The sequence below is a fragment of the Cynocephalus volans genome, chromosome 8 (assembly GCF_027409185.1).
Source record: "Cynocephalus volans isolate mCynVol1 chromosome 8, mCynVol1.pri, whole genome shotgun sequence".
Taxonomy (NCBI): Eukaryota; Metazoa; Chordata; class Mammalia; order Dermoptera; family Cynocephalidae; genus Cynocephalus; species Cynocephalus volans.
Genome location: NC_084467.1, coordinates 106,074,177 through 106,091,981, shown reverse-complemented (window position 1 = coordinate 106,091,981; position 17,805 = coordinate 106,074,177). Strand labels below are relative to the sequence as shown.

The following is a 17,805-nucleotide window of genomic DNA, read 5'->3' as shown; positions in this document are numbered from 1 at the left end:
GAGAATTACCTTTCTAGGCCTCTGTTCTAACGACAGCTATTTCTTTTGATGTATAGGGAGCCAGAAATCCTACATCCTCTTCAAACACTGAAGTGATATCTATAGCAAGACTGTAATAAATTAATGTCTTCCAAAATATATGTGTCCATGTGTGCTGTGTTTAAAGTAAACAGAAGTAGTACGGACTTGTTTCTATCACCTGAGATTACTTAGTAACTATATATTGTGGAAAATATTAATACCTTTTATTCATTCAACAGATATGGTTTAAGAGCATACTATGGGAACCTGACCCCTGCCAGTGTGACAGGTGGTATAATAGAAGGAAATAGTAAACTTGGGGTGTGTGTGTGTGTGTGTGTGTGTGTATTTGTGAGGGGGCATTAAGGATGACTTTATTTTACAGAGGTGATTTTGAGCAGAGTTTTCAAGGTGAGAGTTCACTAGGTAAACAAAAAGGAATATGGCCTTTTAAACAGAGGAGCAACTTATGCAAAGATAGGAGGTGCGAGAGAGTAGATGGATCCAGACCTTTATTTGACATAGAGACTGATAGAATCCTGCAGGATTGGCTTCATATGAATGACATAGTCTTCTCCATATGCTGTACCCACTGAGTCTTTGTGTCTTGGCTGAGGGCCTTGGAGAGTTTTTGGAGAGTGCTCTGTGTCAGCTGATCTTGAGGAGGCTCTGATTTGGTCTTCTTTAAAATTCAAAGAGCTTAGGGATTCTCCATGCAAGAGCTCTCTGATGTCACCTATTGGGTGGGAGATGAGGGTGTTGAAGTTGGGGTTGGCTCCTATTTCTGTGGGCAGTACTGAATTCTGTTATCCTTCCTTTAGGTAAGCTGTGCCAATGGACTGATGCCTGCCTGTCTCATCCCTGTGCAAATGGAAGTACCTGTACCACAGTGGCTAACCTGTTCTCCTGCAAATGCCTCTCAGGCTTCACAGGGCAGAAGTGTGAGACTGATGTCAATGAGTGTGACATTACAGGACTCTGTCAGCATGGTGGCACCTGCCTCAACCTGCCTGGCTCCTACCAGTGTCAGTGCCCCCAGGGCTTCACAGGCCAGCACTGTGACAGCCCCTATGTGCCCTGTGCGCCCTCTCCCTGTGTCAATGGAGGCACCTGCCGGCAAACTGGTGACTTCACTTTTGAGTGCAATTGCCTTCCAGGTAAGGATCTCCCAAGTGTCCTGGGATTGGAGGGCAAACCCCTAGCACAAGTGGAAGGTAGTGGATGTGGCTCAATTGCTCCTTTAGGAAGTATCCTAAAGTGGGGGAAAAAGGGAAGTGAGCATTTTGTGTGGAGTGGGTTGCTGGTGAGGCAGGAGTTTTATAGGCACACTGCGGTCCATAAACTGAGCAGGGGGTAATTTAACATGTGAGAGTTTAAGATGATGAGTGGCTAGGAAATTGTTTATCATCCTTTTGGAGAAACAGTGAAAATAAGAGAAACAGAGCTCTGGGAAAGGGACAGGCAAATCTAGAATGGAAAAGAATGCAATGAGAATTAGACATTGGAAAATATGTATATGTGATTAATAAAATGCTTTAAACTGAATTGATACTAATAGTAGGTGATCAACTTTCCTAGATGCTTTAGCCTCTGTTAGGGTAATTCGTTATTTTCCTATCCACCTAAATGCACCAACCTGCCCTTTCATGAGTATCCCTGGTCTACTGGCCTTCAGAACCCTCTCCCATGGATCCTTTCTGACTTTGGAGTAATGCTGCCCTGACCTGAAGCTGGAGAATTTTGAAACTGGTGTTAATTAATCAGAACTTTTTGGTGAGCTCTGATAGGTGATGTATGAGAGACTATGCATGACACAATACTTTGTCATACTCTTGACTGGTTCAAGTCTGCTAGAGCACACACATAACCCCAAGATAAAAGCAAAAAGAGGAGCAATGTCTGGGAGCTGGGGCCCAGTGTTCCATGGAGAGGGAGAAAGGAGCAAGCCTGGCCATTTCACTAAACTCCTTATAAAAATGATGAGGAGGCTGAAAACCAAGAATTTTGATTGGGAACAGAACACCACCAGCTGGAACAGATGAATTACTAAGCAACAAAGATCCTGTTTTATACAAATATCCTTAGTACAAAAACAAAAGAAGAAAAACTGTAGGGGGGAATAATGTGCTAAGTAAGCAGAATTGCCTCAAAAAGAAGTTGTTCTAGTACTCTTTCAGAGTGGGAATCTTAGATTCTGGTGTTATGGATATGATATGGTTCACATATAATGGGATTGTGTGTTTTATCTTTTGGGGATTAAAGGTCATAGTTTGGTCCTCAGTATAAAACTAAATGATAATTTATTAATTTTATTAGGTAAAAATTTATTGACTGACTGCTGTGTTCTAGGCACTGTGCCATATGCTTGGGATATAGTGATACAAGACACTGCCACATAATTGAAATGGAAATCTTATCTCATTTAACTAAGTCACAAGAATATTATTTAATTGTATTGCTTTTAGTTTCTCTTTCAATGAGGAAAAGATAATGCTATTATTCTAGTACTAAATAAATGTTTATTAACATAATATTCTATTATCCTCATTATCTTGTAGAAGGAATAACTGAAAGATATCTTTCTTCACTTCTGTATTTGTTTGTATTTTAAGGGTTAAAGACAGAAATAGAAATGTAAACAATTTAATTTTGCAAATATTTTGGTATTACAAATATTCTAGTAGTCTAATATTCTAATAGTCTCAGTGGCTAGTAATTGAAGTTAGTGTGATTTATTATTGAAAACTATATGCATTTCTCAGTTTTAAGAAAATTACTTTTAATAGTTGCCTATAACAAGAGGTTGATTTGGCAGCAAAATATTGACAGGAAGTTAGAGAAGTCAATAAAGGAAGTTTTTAGCTGAGAGAGAGTGATTATTCACTCCCATAGTCTCTGCATTGTTATCCGTCAGCCACAATAAGATCCTTAGGGAATTCTGAGAGTGTGTCCAGGAAAGGATCTGTCAAACTAGAATAGTGTCTCCTCCTTGAGAAAGGAAATAACCAGGGATTCCGCAGCTGAGAGGCTGCCAGGGCCAGTGGGGTGGAGTAAGGAGATCTTGGCTGTCTTTTATGCTCTGCTTGTAGTTTAAAGCAAGATGTTTATTTACTCACTGACGGTGCGAGTCTGTATGTGTGCGCACGTGTGTGTGTGTGTGCTGGGGATCAAGATGTGGGGAGAAGATTTGGCGAAGAGAAAACTAACATTTATTTAATAACTTTTATGAGTCAGGCACTGTGCCAGGTACTTATGCAACCACTATCTCAATTACACAGAAACCTTGGGGACAGGTATTACTTTTTGAGTTTTCCCATGTGAAGTAACTGAAGTTTGGAGATGTTAAGTGGTTTACCCAAAGTTGAACGAGGCGATATGTGGTTAGGCAGGGTCCTGAAACCGAGATAGATTGTTTCCAAAGCTTGTGCTTTGTGCATCTTACTGCACTGCTCAAGTGCTTTGAAGATGTCTGAAACTTTGATAAATGCTTTGAGCTGTTTGGGTTAAAAAAAAATTCATGTTATAAGGAAAAATGAGATTCTCCTAATTATAATCAAATAGTATTGTTACATATCAACCTGTGTAGCACATTGTGCAAGTGTTTAAAAATAGTTAAGTAGACCATTTCTTCCCTTGCAGGGTCCTGTGATCTAAAACAGATGACTTGAGCTTACGCAAATATATAGAAGGAAATTAAAAAATTCAAAACAATAGTTGATGCAGTGATACTGGTAATATATATGTAGTTAAATAATTTGTGGGATTTTTCTGCTCATTGTTCTTATATTCCAGGTGAAGTCTGGAAACTATTTAATTTACTTCCACATAGGAAAGAGTGAGTGCCTTAAGACTATTTTCTTTTAGAAAGTCCTTTTCATAATGCAGTACCATTCTCCTTGCCCCTCTCTCCATGGCTCTCCACACTATTCAAGAGACTAAAATGTTATTTAAAATAATAGTCACCATCCCAATGTGAATTGCACCCTTATTTGAAGAGAATTCATTATTTCAGTTTTAAAAATGGGGAAACCAAGTCAGAAGGAGGCAAAGTAGCTTGCTAAGATAAGATAGTCTGCTATTCCCAAATGGCCACTTCCTGCCACATTTCAAGTCTTTGCACTTCTAATTGCGGCCTACCCTGACCATCCTATTTAAAATTGTAACTGTCCCTCCACCCCTTCTTCGTTATTGAGCCTGGTCTACTTTTTGTTTCTTTTTCTGTAACTCTTATCTTCTAACTGTATAATTTGTACTGTATAATTTAGTTCATTATGTCCATTGTTTATTGTCTGTTTATTGTCCATTTCCAAATTCTGTTGTCTCTTCCCCTCTTCACAGTGAAAGCTAGGATCTTTGGTTTTGTTTTGTTTGTTTGGTATCCCAAACAACTAAAAACAATGCCCGGTACATAATAGGCCCACAAATATTTATTGACTGACTAATCATGTCATACTATTGAGAATGTAACTTTGGTCTTATTTTCTTCCTGGTGTCTTGCATCCTAGACTTAGTTTGGCTTCTTTTTTTTTTTTTTTTGTCCTTTTATGCTAACTCTGGATAAGAATAATTTTGGAGTCTTTTTCAACTCTGAGAATTGGTGAACACCATGTTAAGTTAGTGATTATATTTAAATGCTTAAAGTTAAAATTTTTTTCCTGCAAAGGGTATTGTAGTCACTGTGAGTTGATTTTAGTATTTATTGTAGGACTCGTGGTGAGGGAATTAAAACTGCAAAAAAACTGTCACACTTTGTGTGACATAGAAAAAAATGTTTCTCCACAAAGGGAGGAAAAAAGAGTATCTTCAAGAGGGAACTCACCGAATCAAATCAAGGAACCACATTTCATCTTCTCCTTGGATTAGCAACTATTAATAATCCAGACACTTCATGAGTGTCCATTGTGTAAAGTCTTTAGTAGAAGCTGATGGAGGGACACCCAGCCACAGTAATTTTAATGTAAGAACAAAATAGTGCATGAAAATAAGTTATGGAATCATTGACTCCTAGTATTTTGGGGTAGGGCCAACCAATGGGGAGAGAATGAATTAGCTGTTTTTGTGTTTGTGGATATATTAATAAAGTAGCACAGTAATCAGAAAACAGTGAGCTGTTTTCAGTCTGTTTCACCCATCACGCGTGAGTTCGCAGCTGGATTGGACAGTCCTTGATGTACTTTTCCTTTTTCTTTCTCTCCCACATCTCTTTATTCCTTTATGATTTTTTTTAAAACTTCATAAAAAGCTGTCGGATCTGTCCTCTCCAAACAATGAAATTTTGTCTTTTGTAAGCCACCTCTGCACTCCACAGGCTGATTACATGTAATATCCCTGTATCATTAAAATAAAGCTTAAGCACATTTTGTGGCTTTTTTGTCTGCTCTGTTGTTGCCAAGCTTAAGAACTGTTAGAAATAATTCCCTCTTGCATTCTCACACTCAGGGGCATGTGATGTTCTCCTGGGCATTATACTTATCACATTTTGGCAGATTTCTCTGGAACAGATGCAGAAATGATCATACCACTTTCTAGGGTGTATTATTTTAGCTCCTTTGACTTGTTTGGACCCTAAGTGCAGTTTTACCTGACGTTCCTGGAAGTGCTTACTGTTCTCTCACACTTGGTGCTCTTGCCCATGCTGCCACCTCAGCTTTCTTTCACCTTGCCCCAACTTTTATGATTTGCCAAAGGTACCTATTTCACTGAAGTGCCTTCTGTATTCCCTACCTCCCATGTGGATTAGAGATTCTCTAAGGTCTCTTAGCACCCTGCACACCTCTTGCACAGCACTTACCAAACTGACTGTTTATTTGTTCATCTTTCCAAGAAGACACTCTCATTTTAATTTCCCCTCCTAGTACCCAACATGGTGCCTGGCAGAAAATTGAGACATGAGTATTTGACAAATGAATGAATTAATGAATTAAATGTAGTAGAGAAGAGAATTTTTATATTCTACAGGTTTTTTTTAATGTACTGAAGTATTTTTTTGTGATCATTCATTTCATAAACTGTTTTGATGATAAGTTTGGAAGAAAAGAGGAGCTCATTAGGGAGATATCAGGGGAGGCAGGTGGGAACAGCAAGCCTGGGTGGGTGGGTGGTGGGTGGGGGATACATGGATCAGTCATGGGGTCAGTGTGCTAATCTGGGCTCATCTGGAGAAGACGTGTGCCAAGGAAACCAGCTGGACATGGATGGGGCAGGGATTACCCTTTGCATGCTCACACTCAAGGGCATGTGATATTTTCTAGGGTATTATACCAATCATATTTTAGTAGGTTTGCTTTTATGACAGACTTCTTCCCAGGGGGAAAAAAAGGTAGTCTTGTATCTTTTTGCCTTTTTTCAGTTCCAGGTATCTGTTTTTTCCCTCACTCTTTCATCCATCTTTTATGGAAGCTTTTCCTGAGGACTTTCAGCGTAGCCTGAGAGAATCCTGGTTGTATCATCTCATGTTCCCCTTTGTGCTTTCTTCTTTGCTCCCTTCCACTGAGCCTTTCAACCCTCACACCTTCCAGGGTCTGGAAACAAAAAGATATGGTGTTCTCTTGAGAGATGCTGTACCCTGTGTGGTATAACAAGTTCAAAAAGCTCTTTTGTGCTTCCTACCGTCACTGCCATCATTAATCAGTTAAGTGGCCCATGGTTTTATAACAGCAGAGTCTTAAAATGTTCCTTCTAAGTTTAATTTCTCTCCTTTTGGCCTTTTAAGGACGCAAATTGGCTTTAAGCAGTAGACTTCTTTTAGTACAGTCATGTGAGCCTCTCTGTGAATCTGCTACACCCATCCCACCCACAGGTCTGGAGACTCGTCTGTTTCCCTTTCCCTTAAAAACTTAAAATATGTTTTTAAGAAGTGACTACATTTTAACTTATTCTTATACTCCCCCCTACCTTTGGGTAGACTGTTTCTTACAAGAATTTGCTAGCTCTTTCCAAAAAGAGTTCTGTATCTCTATTTTTAAAGCATAAATCCTGTCTTAACTTTGGAAGAGAACTGACTTGGCTTGAGTTTTCTCAGACATGGGAGCTTTTGACCTAAGGTCAGTTTTTCAGATTGTTGAAAGGGAACTCTGGAGTCCCAGAAAACATAGTGGCTAAAACTGGGTGAAGTTTCTGGTTTAGTACTAGCCCCATAATGTTGGGAAAGTCAGCCATGTGGCTCAAGAAGAAGTTGAGTCAGCCTCAACTTCTTCATCTGTAACATAAAAGCATTAGAATAGATATCTCAAAGGGATGCTATAATCCCGTGGATAAATAATAACATTAGCTAATATGTGTAAGGCATGGTTTTAAGTGCTTTCCCTCCCTTATATGAGTTATAATAGCTTTATTGAGATATAATTTACATACCCTACGATTTGCTCTTTTAAAATGTACAATTCAATGGTTTTTAGTATATTTATGGCTATGTGCAACTACCACCACAGTCAATTTTAGCATATTTTTATGCTCCACAAGAAACTCTGTACCCATTACCGGTCACTCTCCATTCCTCTCAACTCCCTCCCATGCTAGGCAGCTACTGATCTACTTTCTATCTCTTTGCCTATGCTAGACATTTCATATAAATGGAAACAAATAATATGTAGTCATTTGTGACTGGCTTCTTTCACTTAGCATAATGTTTTCAAAGTTTATTCATATTGTAGTACGAGTCAATATGAGGTTCATGGAAAATATTCATGGAAAGATTCATGTTATCTTTTAATTCTATTTTTCCATAAACTCTTGAAGTACCATTATACTCCATTCCTTTTCATGGCTGAATAATATTTCACTGTATGGATTTACCATACTTTATTTATCCATTCATCAGGGGATTGACATTTGGATTGCTTCCACTTTTTGGCTTTTATGAGTAATGCTGCTGTGAACATTCTTGTACAAGTTTTGTGTGGACATATGTTTTCATTTTTCTTAGGAATATACCTGGGAGCAGAGTTGCTGGGTTATATGGTAACTCTGTTCAACCTTTTCAGGAACTGCCAGACTGTATTCTGATGTGGCTACACTATTTTATGTTCTAACCAGCAGTGTGTGAGGGTTCCAGTTTCTCCATATCCTTGTCAATACTTGTTATTATCTGTCTTTTTGATTATAGCCATCCTAATGGATGTGAAGTGGTATCTCATTGTGGTTTTGATGTGCATTTCCTTGATGGCTGATGATGTTGAACATCTTTTCATGTGCTTATTGGCCAATTGTGTATCTTCTTTGGAGAATGTCTATTCAGATCCTTTACCCATTTTATAATTGTGTTATTTGTCTTTTTATTATTGAATTATAAGAGTTCTTTATATATTCTAGATACAAGTCTCTAATCAGGTTTATGATTTGCAAATATTTTCTTCCATTCTGTGGGCTGTCTTCATTTTCTTAAGGGTATCCTTTGAAACCCAAGTGTTTTTAATTTTACAAAGTCCAATTTATTTATTTTTTCTTTTGTTGCTTCTGCTTTTGGTCATATTTAAGAAAACTTGGCTTAGCCCAAGTTACAAAGATTTATTCCTGTTTTTTGTTTTTTTTTTTTTCCCCTCAAGAGTTTTATAATTTTAGCTCTTATTACATTTAGCTCTCTGATCCATTTTGAGTTAATTTTTGTGTGAGGAGGGGGTCCTACTTCATTATTTTGCGTGTGGATATTTAGTTTTCCCAGCACCATTTATTGAATTAAGTGCTTTTTATATCTAACTTATTTAATCTTTACAAAAACCCTTTGAGGTAGGCCCTGCCAATCCCCCAAGGAGGAAAGAAAGTTTAAGAATCTTGCCCACTTTCACTCACCTATTGCATGGCAAGGTTGAGAGTTGAGCCTGAGTGGTGGCCCCAGAAGCCATGCTTTTAACCATGAGTTAACTCTCTCACCTACCTGTCTTCTTATCTACATAGCTATTGACAGGGAAGAATTACCTAAAAAATAGTCAATCAGTCATAAAAAGAAAACATTTTATTCCTTATCTATTGTTGTTATACTGAAATGCTTCTGCTTTCTTAATTTTCCTATGGTTAGTAGATTCAGTTAGTTGTAACATTGGCTAACATAAAGTCAGAGTTACAGTTTCTATTCCTTATAGCTTACCTACAAGTGCTTTACCACCTCCCTGACACTCTAGTCAACGATGTTTAGTCTTAGTCACCAGAGAGATCAAGTTAGGGGAGAATGACCATCACCAGTTCCAGTGCACCACCAGACCACACAAGGTCTGGCAGTGGTAGGCCAGATGCTCCATTCCCCCACAATCTAAAACTGTACCTTTAACTTTTCTAAAGAAAATCTCCATGGAGAGCACTAGACTAGGAACATAGACCTCAGTTATTCAGGGACTGCTGCTTGGTAGATCTGTAGATTTGGCCTCACTTTCTTGATCAAAATTAAGGGTGGGCTTAAACACTTCGAATGGACTGGGTGCCAAATACCTAGAAAAATATAATTCCCTTTGATCAAACCTTCAGTTATTTCCATCTTCCATGAAGTGATTTCCTTTGATTTCTGGGTAATTTTTTGGGTTCATACTCATTTTCGTGACCTCCACTGTATTCAGAGAAACCAGCCTGTTCCTGTGTAGCAGAGCAAATGTAGACTACCACAGTATCTTGTGGTAAGGAATGAATAAAGCAAGGTATGATTGATGTCTGTCCCACCCCCCAAGCTGTAAATGCCATGAAATCCAGGACTTTGTCTCTTTTGCTCACTCTTACATCCCCAGTGTCTAGTGTAAGACCCAATAAATGTTTTGAGTGGGAGAGAGGAATCCTAAGGGATATTTTGAGGAGTCCCAATACTTAGTCATACTATATTTCAAGTATGAGAATGTTCACTGACCATTCTATTGTTTGAAAGCTGGTAGTCTTCTGTTTTATTAGCTGAGGGATTTGGTAGCAAGGAAAGAGAAAGGAAGAAGCTTAATATATAAATTACAGAGGGGCATGCTCAGGCAGTTAGGGTGGGGTTTGGTGTGCTAGTTTCATTTTTCATAAAAGGGAAAAATCAAGAGGAAGGAAGCAATGCTATAACTGTAGAGAGGAGCATGAAGAATTCGAAGTGCTGGTAAATTTAATTAGTAGTAATAACACCTCATTTTCAGATAGCTTTTAACATTTGTATCACACTTCATTCATGGTGTGGCACTTATTATAATCTAGAAAGGCAGTCTGGGCAAGTGGAATCAGCCTCATTTTGCGGACGAGGAAGCTGATTCAGAGTTTGTAACTTACTGTGTATTAGATAGTTTGTAGGTGGTAAGATTGAGACTTGACCCATATTGTCAAACATTAAGTTCAATATTTTTCCTCTGTTCCCCTTCCCTACCTAGTTTTGGAGGCCTCCTTGAGCAATCACCCAAGAAAAAAATAAAAAGAACTTAAATTTAATTAGGTAATCTTTTATTTGTTCTTCCCATTAGTCTAGTGTGGAGCTGGGGAAAATCTAATATACCCTGTTTTTTAGAACCAGTGAGTATCTGTCCCAAGTAGGCATTTATCTTCCCTGGGATTTTATTTTGTGAAAACACTTTTAAATACTTGTGAGGTAATTATGAAGGCATGTCATTGGCATAATGAGTCACTTTCACTGTCTAGCTATGCTGGAGGCCAGAGAAGATAGAGGATAGGGGGATTTTTCATATGGTGAGTCCTGGGCTGGGCAGCTGCTGTCTCTTTAACTGAAATCATGAAGCAGATCTGTTCTGACGACCATGTCCTGTGGGAGAAGAGCAGAGCACTTCTTCTGTATGAGAATTCACGATTTTCTTTTGTTCTTCTCTTTCCAGGTTTTGAAGGGAGCACTTGTGAGTGGAATATTGATGACTGCCCTAAACACAAGTGTCAGAATGGAGGGGTTTGTGTGGACGGGGTTAATACATACAATTGCCGCTGCCCCCCTCAGTGGACAGGTATGTAGAGTGTGGCGAATCTACCAGAATGGGCTGTGGATTGGTCACCAGAGGCAGACTGTTATTGAAGTGGACACCTTTTATGAGTTATCTTAGGGGTGCTCTTGGACCAGTGTGTGAACTGAGCAGGGATCTCCATGTTAGATTGTTGAGTATAGTGCTAACCCTGTATGTTCTCCTGTGTTCACTCGAAGAAGACATATTTTCAAAGGTATTATTGGGCGGCTACTCTGAACTCAGCACTGTGCTAGGTGTTATGGCAAATATCAGAGAAGAGCATTACTGATAGACCCTGAGCTGATTATCTGGGAAAAGCAGTGTGTTACCTGAAACATAGTAGATGCTTAATAAATGTTTGAGAGGAAAAAACATACTTATATCCCAAAATAAATTGTACAGACCACAAGAGTTCAGAGCAGATTGTTTGTTCATGGACAGAAATCTGTCCCATCTTCCTGTCACGTCCCGTGCCTAGGCAAAGGGCTGGGCAGGAGTCTTGATGATGTTTTTATGATGTGCATCTTACATTTATGTTTTTTTCCTTCTTGTATCCCTTTGTGCATACCATATAAATAGATTTTTCTGCCTCTGACATTAGAAGAGTAGTCTTGCTTAATTTTTTAGCCTCTTGGAAGTTTCTTACATTGTTTTAAGAGGGTTTCTCACTTATTGATGAAAGTCGAGTGAACTTATGCAGACATTTGGTTCTAATTTCTCTTTATATCTATTTGTTTATCTACTGAAAGTAGAGATAATTAAGAACTGAGCCTTTTTGAGGAAATTGATTGATTTAATGTGGAAACCCAAGAAGTGAGTTTGTGTTGTAAGAAGAAACTATGGTGCCAGTGACAGATTGTCTCCTGCAAAGAAGTCTTGATGTTGCGTTGCAGCCATTACTGCCTAGTATTCTTCAGCATCTCTGAATTGCTTTCCCTTATCTTTAGCATCTAATTATTTAGAATACTCTTTAGAGCTGTAGACTATGAATAGAAAAAGGTAAAAAGGATTTAAAACTTCAGTAACATGATTTCCTGGAAGGACACACATTTCTGCTCTTAATCCCCAAACTTGTCCCTTTTACTACTTTCCCACTGGGTTTCCCTAGAATTGGACTTCCCCTAGAATTTTTTCATGGTGTCTTGATCCCAGACCTTCACTCCTAACACTCTGCTCTTTCTGTTGTATTCTCTCTTCCTCTAGCATTTGACATTTTTCTGGTAGATTTTTCGGAGGCCATTTTTTTAATTTAAAAATTACTGTAAAGTTAATTACATGACAAATAATAACTGAAAATATTTTCTTCTCTTTGTAATGATCCTCACAGTATTGGGCAGGATGAGATACTTATTAGGAGCTTGACCCTGTTCTAATCTCTTTTTGCCCTGTGGGAGAGTGACTCTGGGTAGTACTAAGGCTTGTGATACCAATAAAGATTGAACGATATTGTAATTTTGTTGCTGGTTTTTCTTTGATATCACACTCAGTTTCCTGCTTTGATACTAAGTAGAATAGTCTGCTATTAGAGTAGGTTTCCCAGTGAAATGATATTTTACCCAAATTTCTTTCCCCAGGTTGTTTAATAAATGCCTCTTTTCTATTGAAAAATGTTTCTTTCTCTGTGTGCTTTTGTATTTTCTAGAAAAGGTGGCTGAAATAATGGATAAGTTCAGTGAAACACTTTTTATTCCTTTTGATCTGTTGTCTGTCATTTACAGTGACCCTCAGTCTGGTTTCCCACCACAGGTTTCCTTCCTCTTTTTCACTCGTGCCAATTCTTTGATTTCCAGTGACAAGCCTTGTTTTTTGCCCCTGCCCGTCATCAACAGGATAAAGTCCAAGGTCCTTCCTCTGTTGTGTGAAGCCCTTCATGGCCACAGCACTGTCTGCTTCTCCTGTCTTCTCCTCATGCACCCAACAGCACTTCATATTCTGGCTGTAGAACTGCTCTCAGTTCTCCTGTATCTACTGTGTATTGTTCCATATCCTGTCTTTATTCACACTTTTTCTAGGTTTTCCTTTTTTCTAGGTTTTCCTTTTCCACTCCTCTCCCTGTTTTCCTCACCATTTTTTGCCTGCTTGACTCAGATCAAGTGAGTACTCCTTCAGGAAGCCTTCCCTGACATCTCTCCAGGATGTGCTAAGTGTTTTGCCTGGACTCCCTTAATACTCCCTGCGTTCTTCTATGATAGCGCTCACCACCTTAATACTGACATTGTTACATGCGTGATGTGAGGGAGGTACTGAGTTAGGGGGTGGTTGAACTGCTGATAACAGAAGTTACTAGCATGCTTTACAGACCTTTGTTTTCAGTAGCATGTAGCTGAGCTTTTTACCATCCCAGCCCTTACCCCATTCTGAAGAGAACAGAAAGAAAATTTTGTGTCATAGTGTTTCTATTTCTATTGATATTAGAGCTATAAATTCAGGTTAGTAATTTCTGCTCTACACAAATTAAAGAAATGAATGGGTCTAGGGTCTAGGAGTTAAGTAACATTTATTAGCACCCAAATACAATGTTTTATTTTGTGTAATCTTTTCTATAGCTATTTAGGGGTAGAGTCTACTAAATATCCTTTTTACAGATGATGAAGCATATTTGACAGGGTTAAAAAATTTACCCAAGGCACATAGTGGTTGGGTTAGGGTTTGAATTGTAACTGTGCTCTAATCTGTGGTCTTTTTTTTTTTTAATCAAATTGATTCTTTGAGTTGTCTTTTTTATTTTTTAAGAGCTTTGGGTCATTGTAATAGATCGAAAGTCCAATTTATAGTTTTATTATTGTAAGATTTGGTGATTGTTTTTCCTTTTTAAGAATCTGGCTGGTTACTTTGAAGTTAGAAGTTAATATATGTGAATGTTTTATATTCAGTTTGGTGTTTTGTTCACTATACCTGAGAACCTTATACTTTGTTCAGAATTTCCTTTACAATTTCCAGCTGTAGAGTTGAAATGTGAACTGTTTGGTCTGGCTTTTAACAAAATGGAAAAGAAAGGGTTTGAGTAGGCTAGCAGGAGAGGAGACAAAGTTGCCAGCTATCCGAAAAGGAATGGGTGGGATTATATGGCTGAAAAAACTGGGCATTAAATTTAAATAGATGGAGATTTGGAAATTTGCCATCTTTTTAGTGAGAATAGTCTGATAGGTTTGGTTTTGTGACTGCACATACATAAAAGGCTTGGTCTTTTGTAGCAAGTTCTAAACTTGAAGATGAGCAGAAAATTTTCCAGCTCTATTCATGATTTGATTTGGGGTAAATAAGCCAGCTTCCTTTTCTCAGAAAGCTTTATTTGCTGCCCATGAAACTAATATCTCTTACTTGCTTCAATGGGATATTGGGAGAATCAATAGTATAATAAAAAGCTTTTTGATCTTTTAATTTATTCAGCAAACCTGATAAACATTCTAGATTCGTGCTGTTCAATATGGTGGCCACAAGTCACATCTTGCTGTTGAGCATCTGAAATGTGGCTGGTATGGAATGAGATGTGTTGTAACTGTAAAATATCTGATTATGAAGACTTTGGGAAAAAAAAGTAAAATATCTTATTAATAATGTTTAAATATTGATTAGATGCTAAAATGATAATGTTTTAGGTACACTGAATTAAATAAACTATAATCTTAAAATTAATTTCACCTGCTCTTTCTTTTTTTCAAGTGACCACTGGAAAATTTAAAATTACATCTTTGTTTCCCATTATATTTCTACTGAATACTACTACTCTAGACATGTAGAAGGGTAGGCTGTAGCCATCCACAGAGGAGGCCTTGTGCTGGCCTCACTAGAAGAGAGTATGTTGGCCTTATTCTGGTGTGGTTTCATGACCTATTGGCAGAACTACGTTGTAGCCCAATTCAGAGCCTTTCTGCCTAGCATGGCTATATAAATAGTATTTGTTTGTGCCTTCAAAAACTACTGTTCTCCTGGGCTAGCTTAATAACAAGTGGAAAACAGAAATTGGTGTTGGGGGTGTGGGGGTGTGCAGATGGTTTACTTCTTCATAGGAATCTTTTCTAGAGATGTCTGAATAACTGGATGTTCCTTTAGGAAATGGAAATATACCTATGGGGTTTGATGAAGATAGAGCACAAATGTCTTTACTGTACTGTATTTGGCCCCAAGCCATCTTATCAGAGTAGTTCTGCTCTAGCAGATATCCATTTAAGGAAAAAAAAGTTTTAAAAGGCTCCAAAATTTATTAGAGCAGTGTAGATTAATGTTTTGTCTACATAGATTGTTATTTGAATTTTCTTTTTAAAGGTTCATTTCCGTAGTATTAAAGTTGACTCTAAGCTCAACTCACAAATTCCTCTCTGTGGCTGCTTTTGGTTTTGGGTTCACTCCTGGGGCAGATGTGATTTATTTTCCTGCAGTTGCTATTAATCCAGAAATGTAATTTCAGCTTGGGCTTGGAGTAGTGCTTTGGGACATTAAGCAGAAGTGAACAATGAAGTTAGGTAGATATGGGTCAAATAAAACTGACCAGATTTTCTCTCAGCTCTCCTTTGTAGCTTGATGAGCCTGAAGAGTCAGTTAAAATTCCCATTGCTGTCAGTTGCTTCAATTTCAGTAGAAATGTTTGGCATGTATCAGCAAGTGCATATGACATAGTTTGTGTATGAGCTCCTTGTGTCTGGGAGTGGTGGTATTTTGATTTTGAATTAGATGTCTGTGTTTCAGTTCAACCAATAGTTGGTAACAAGTTGTACTGTAGGATGAGCCTTTTCTCAACCACTTCTGTTTTTTGTTTTTAAAAACTATAGTGATGGAGTGTTTTGGTTGAGAAACTAATTATATCTGGGACTGCAAAGGTATTCTTATTTATATTCTGCATGGAGAAATGGGAAAATGCATCTCACATTTCAATTTCTCTGCCAATTTGATCATGAAGACTTGATAATAAGCCTGTTCTCTGGGATTTTGCCCCCCATTTTCAGTTTCCTGTCAGTTGGGAAGACTGCCAGAGTGCTAACCTGAAGCACTTTTATCCCAGGGGTACCAGAGCTGATTAGGGGCTATGCTGGTAGAAGCAGGGGTGAGTGGATAGAATAGCCCCACAGAATGCAGTAGGTGAGACTGAAGGATCTTTCCTGACTTTGTGGTCCGTGACTCAGTATCTAGCTTTGGCTATATTACAGGCAAGATCCAGTTTAAGTTCATGGCTATTTACGCCCCCATGGAATGGTTGTAAGTAGGTTCAATTGCACATAGTTATGGAACAGTTAACCATAACATCCAGTATACTGTGCTAGATGGTAAAAGAGACACAAAAAAGAAAAAATTAATTCCTGTCTTTAAAGAGTGGTAAAATTCACTAGGGTGAAATATGAAAGTCTGTACATAACCACTATAGGAAGTAGAAAGTATGAATGAATGTGAATTTGAAAGAAGCATGGAAAGGAATTGGGAACCATCTAAGTACTTGGTGGCGAAGAGGTGGATTGAGAAGATGTTAGCTTTCATTTTGAATCTTGAGTAATGGGAAATGTGGGGATGATTGGCAGAGACAGAGAAATAGTGTAGAGATGTTGGTAAGTTTGAGGTGAGTTGTCCAAGTGGAAAACATTCAGCAGTAAGACACAGGAGATCAGAATATAGGTAGGAGCTACCTTTATTTTGAGTCTTTTATGGTTACCATGGGAATATGTCAAGTCTGTGAGGGAAAATGTAGGGAGTGAGAAGAACAGAGGGTTTGATCCTGAAGTCTGAGAAGTGTCCACACTGAAGAAAATGGATGAGGAAGGGATCCAAAGAAGGAAGATGAGAAAAGGGGAGGTATGAGAGCTAGGAAGAGAGCTCTGCTATGATAGCATCACTGAGTCAAAGGGATGCAGCATTATAAGATTGCCCTTGACTCACCTCTGCATGCCTTTGTTACAGCTCCTATTATATTTTACTGCTCTTACTGGTTTATATGCTCAACTTGCCTAATAGACTATGTGCCTCTGGAAGATTGGGAACTGGTCTTACTTATTTTGGCATTCCTATGACCTATTTTAACAAACCATGGTTATTAAATAAGTGACAACTGGGAGACTCAACAGTGGTAACCATAAAAAGTTAATAAGAATTTTAGAGGTCATAGGAAATCATCTGAAATGCAGTTTTAATACAAAGGAAGGAAGCGCAATTGCAGGGAATTAAAGAGGAAAGTGGGTGTTCAGGAAGGAGGAAAGGGAGGAGTGGGTTTGGATCACTATCTAAAACTTTGCACCATAAAAAAGGAAAAGAGATACAGGGCAGTAGTTATAGAGGACAGAAACTTTGTTCATGTGATCAGTCCTAAAGGCTTGGCTACACTGAGAGTTAAGGAAGTTGGAAGGGGTTTGGCTAATGGACTGGATTATTTGGGAGAGGTTTACTCTTACGAGTTTTAGGGGGGATAATTTAGGTAAAATTGTTAATGGGAATGGGAAAGGAAGAGGTGAGGAAGTTACAGTCAGAGCATGGAAGTACCCAGTTTGGGAACTTGGACCTACTAGAACCATGAGTGTTTTATAATGAGGTCCAGAATGTGAGTGTGCTTGTGATGTGGAGTGGATGTGTTATTCTGTCAAGTTGAGAACTGTGTGACTCAGATGACCTTATTGGTCCTCAACCCAGATGTTGATTTCATGAGAGACAGGAGGGGAAAGAGCAGGAAGAACTTAAGCCATGTGCTTAAGTCATTCAAGGAAGTAGAAATTGGTCATGAAGACAATAGATAGAGGTGTAATAATTTAAATTATGCCAGGTAGTGTTTATTTATTTATTTTATAAAAGTAATTCATGTTTAGAAAAATTTGGACTTCAGTCTGTTTCTCTACTTTTAGGTCAAAACTGAAGCTATTTATTTCCTTCTCTGTAAGATGTGGAATTAGCATACTTTTCCTTTTCCTATATATCT

The 17,805-nt window shown here is 38.2% G+C and overlaps 1 protein-coding gene across 1 annotated transcript in view; it reads left to right on the top strand.

Annotated features, from left to right (window-relative positions):
* NOTCH2 (notch receptor 2) overlaps window positions 1-17,805 on the top strand; it is a 137,372-nt gene that overhangs the window by 59,019 nt on the left and 60,548 nt on the right. The window contains exons 4-5 of the mRNA XM_063104308.1: window positions 843-1,178; window positions 10,794-10,916. Of these exons, the coding sequence (XP_062960378.1) occupies window positions 843-1,178; window positions 10,794-10,916 (459 nt within the window). The remainder of the gene's footprint in view (window positions 1-842; window positions 1,179-10,793; window positions 10,917-17,805) is intronic.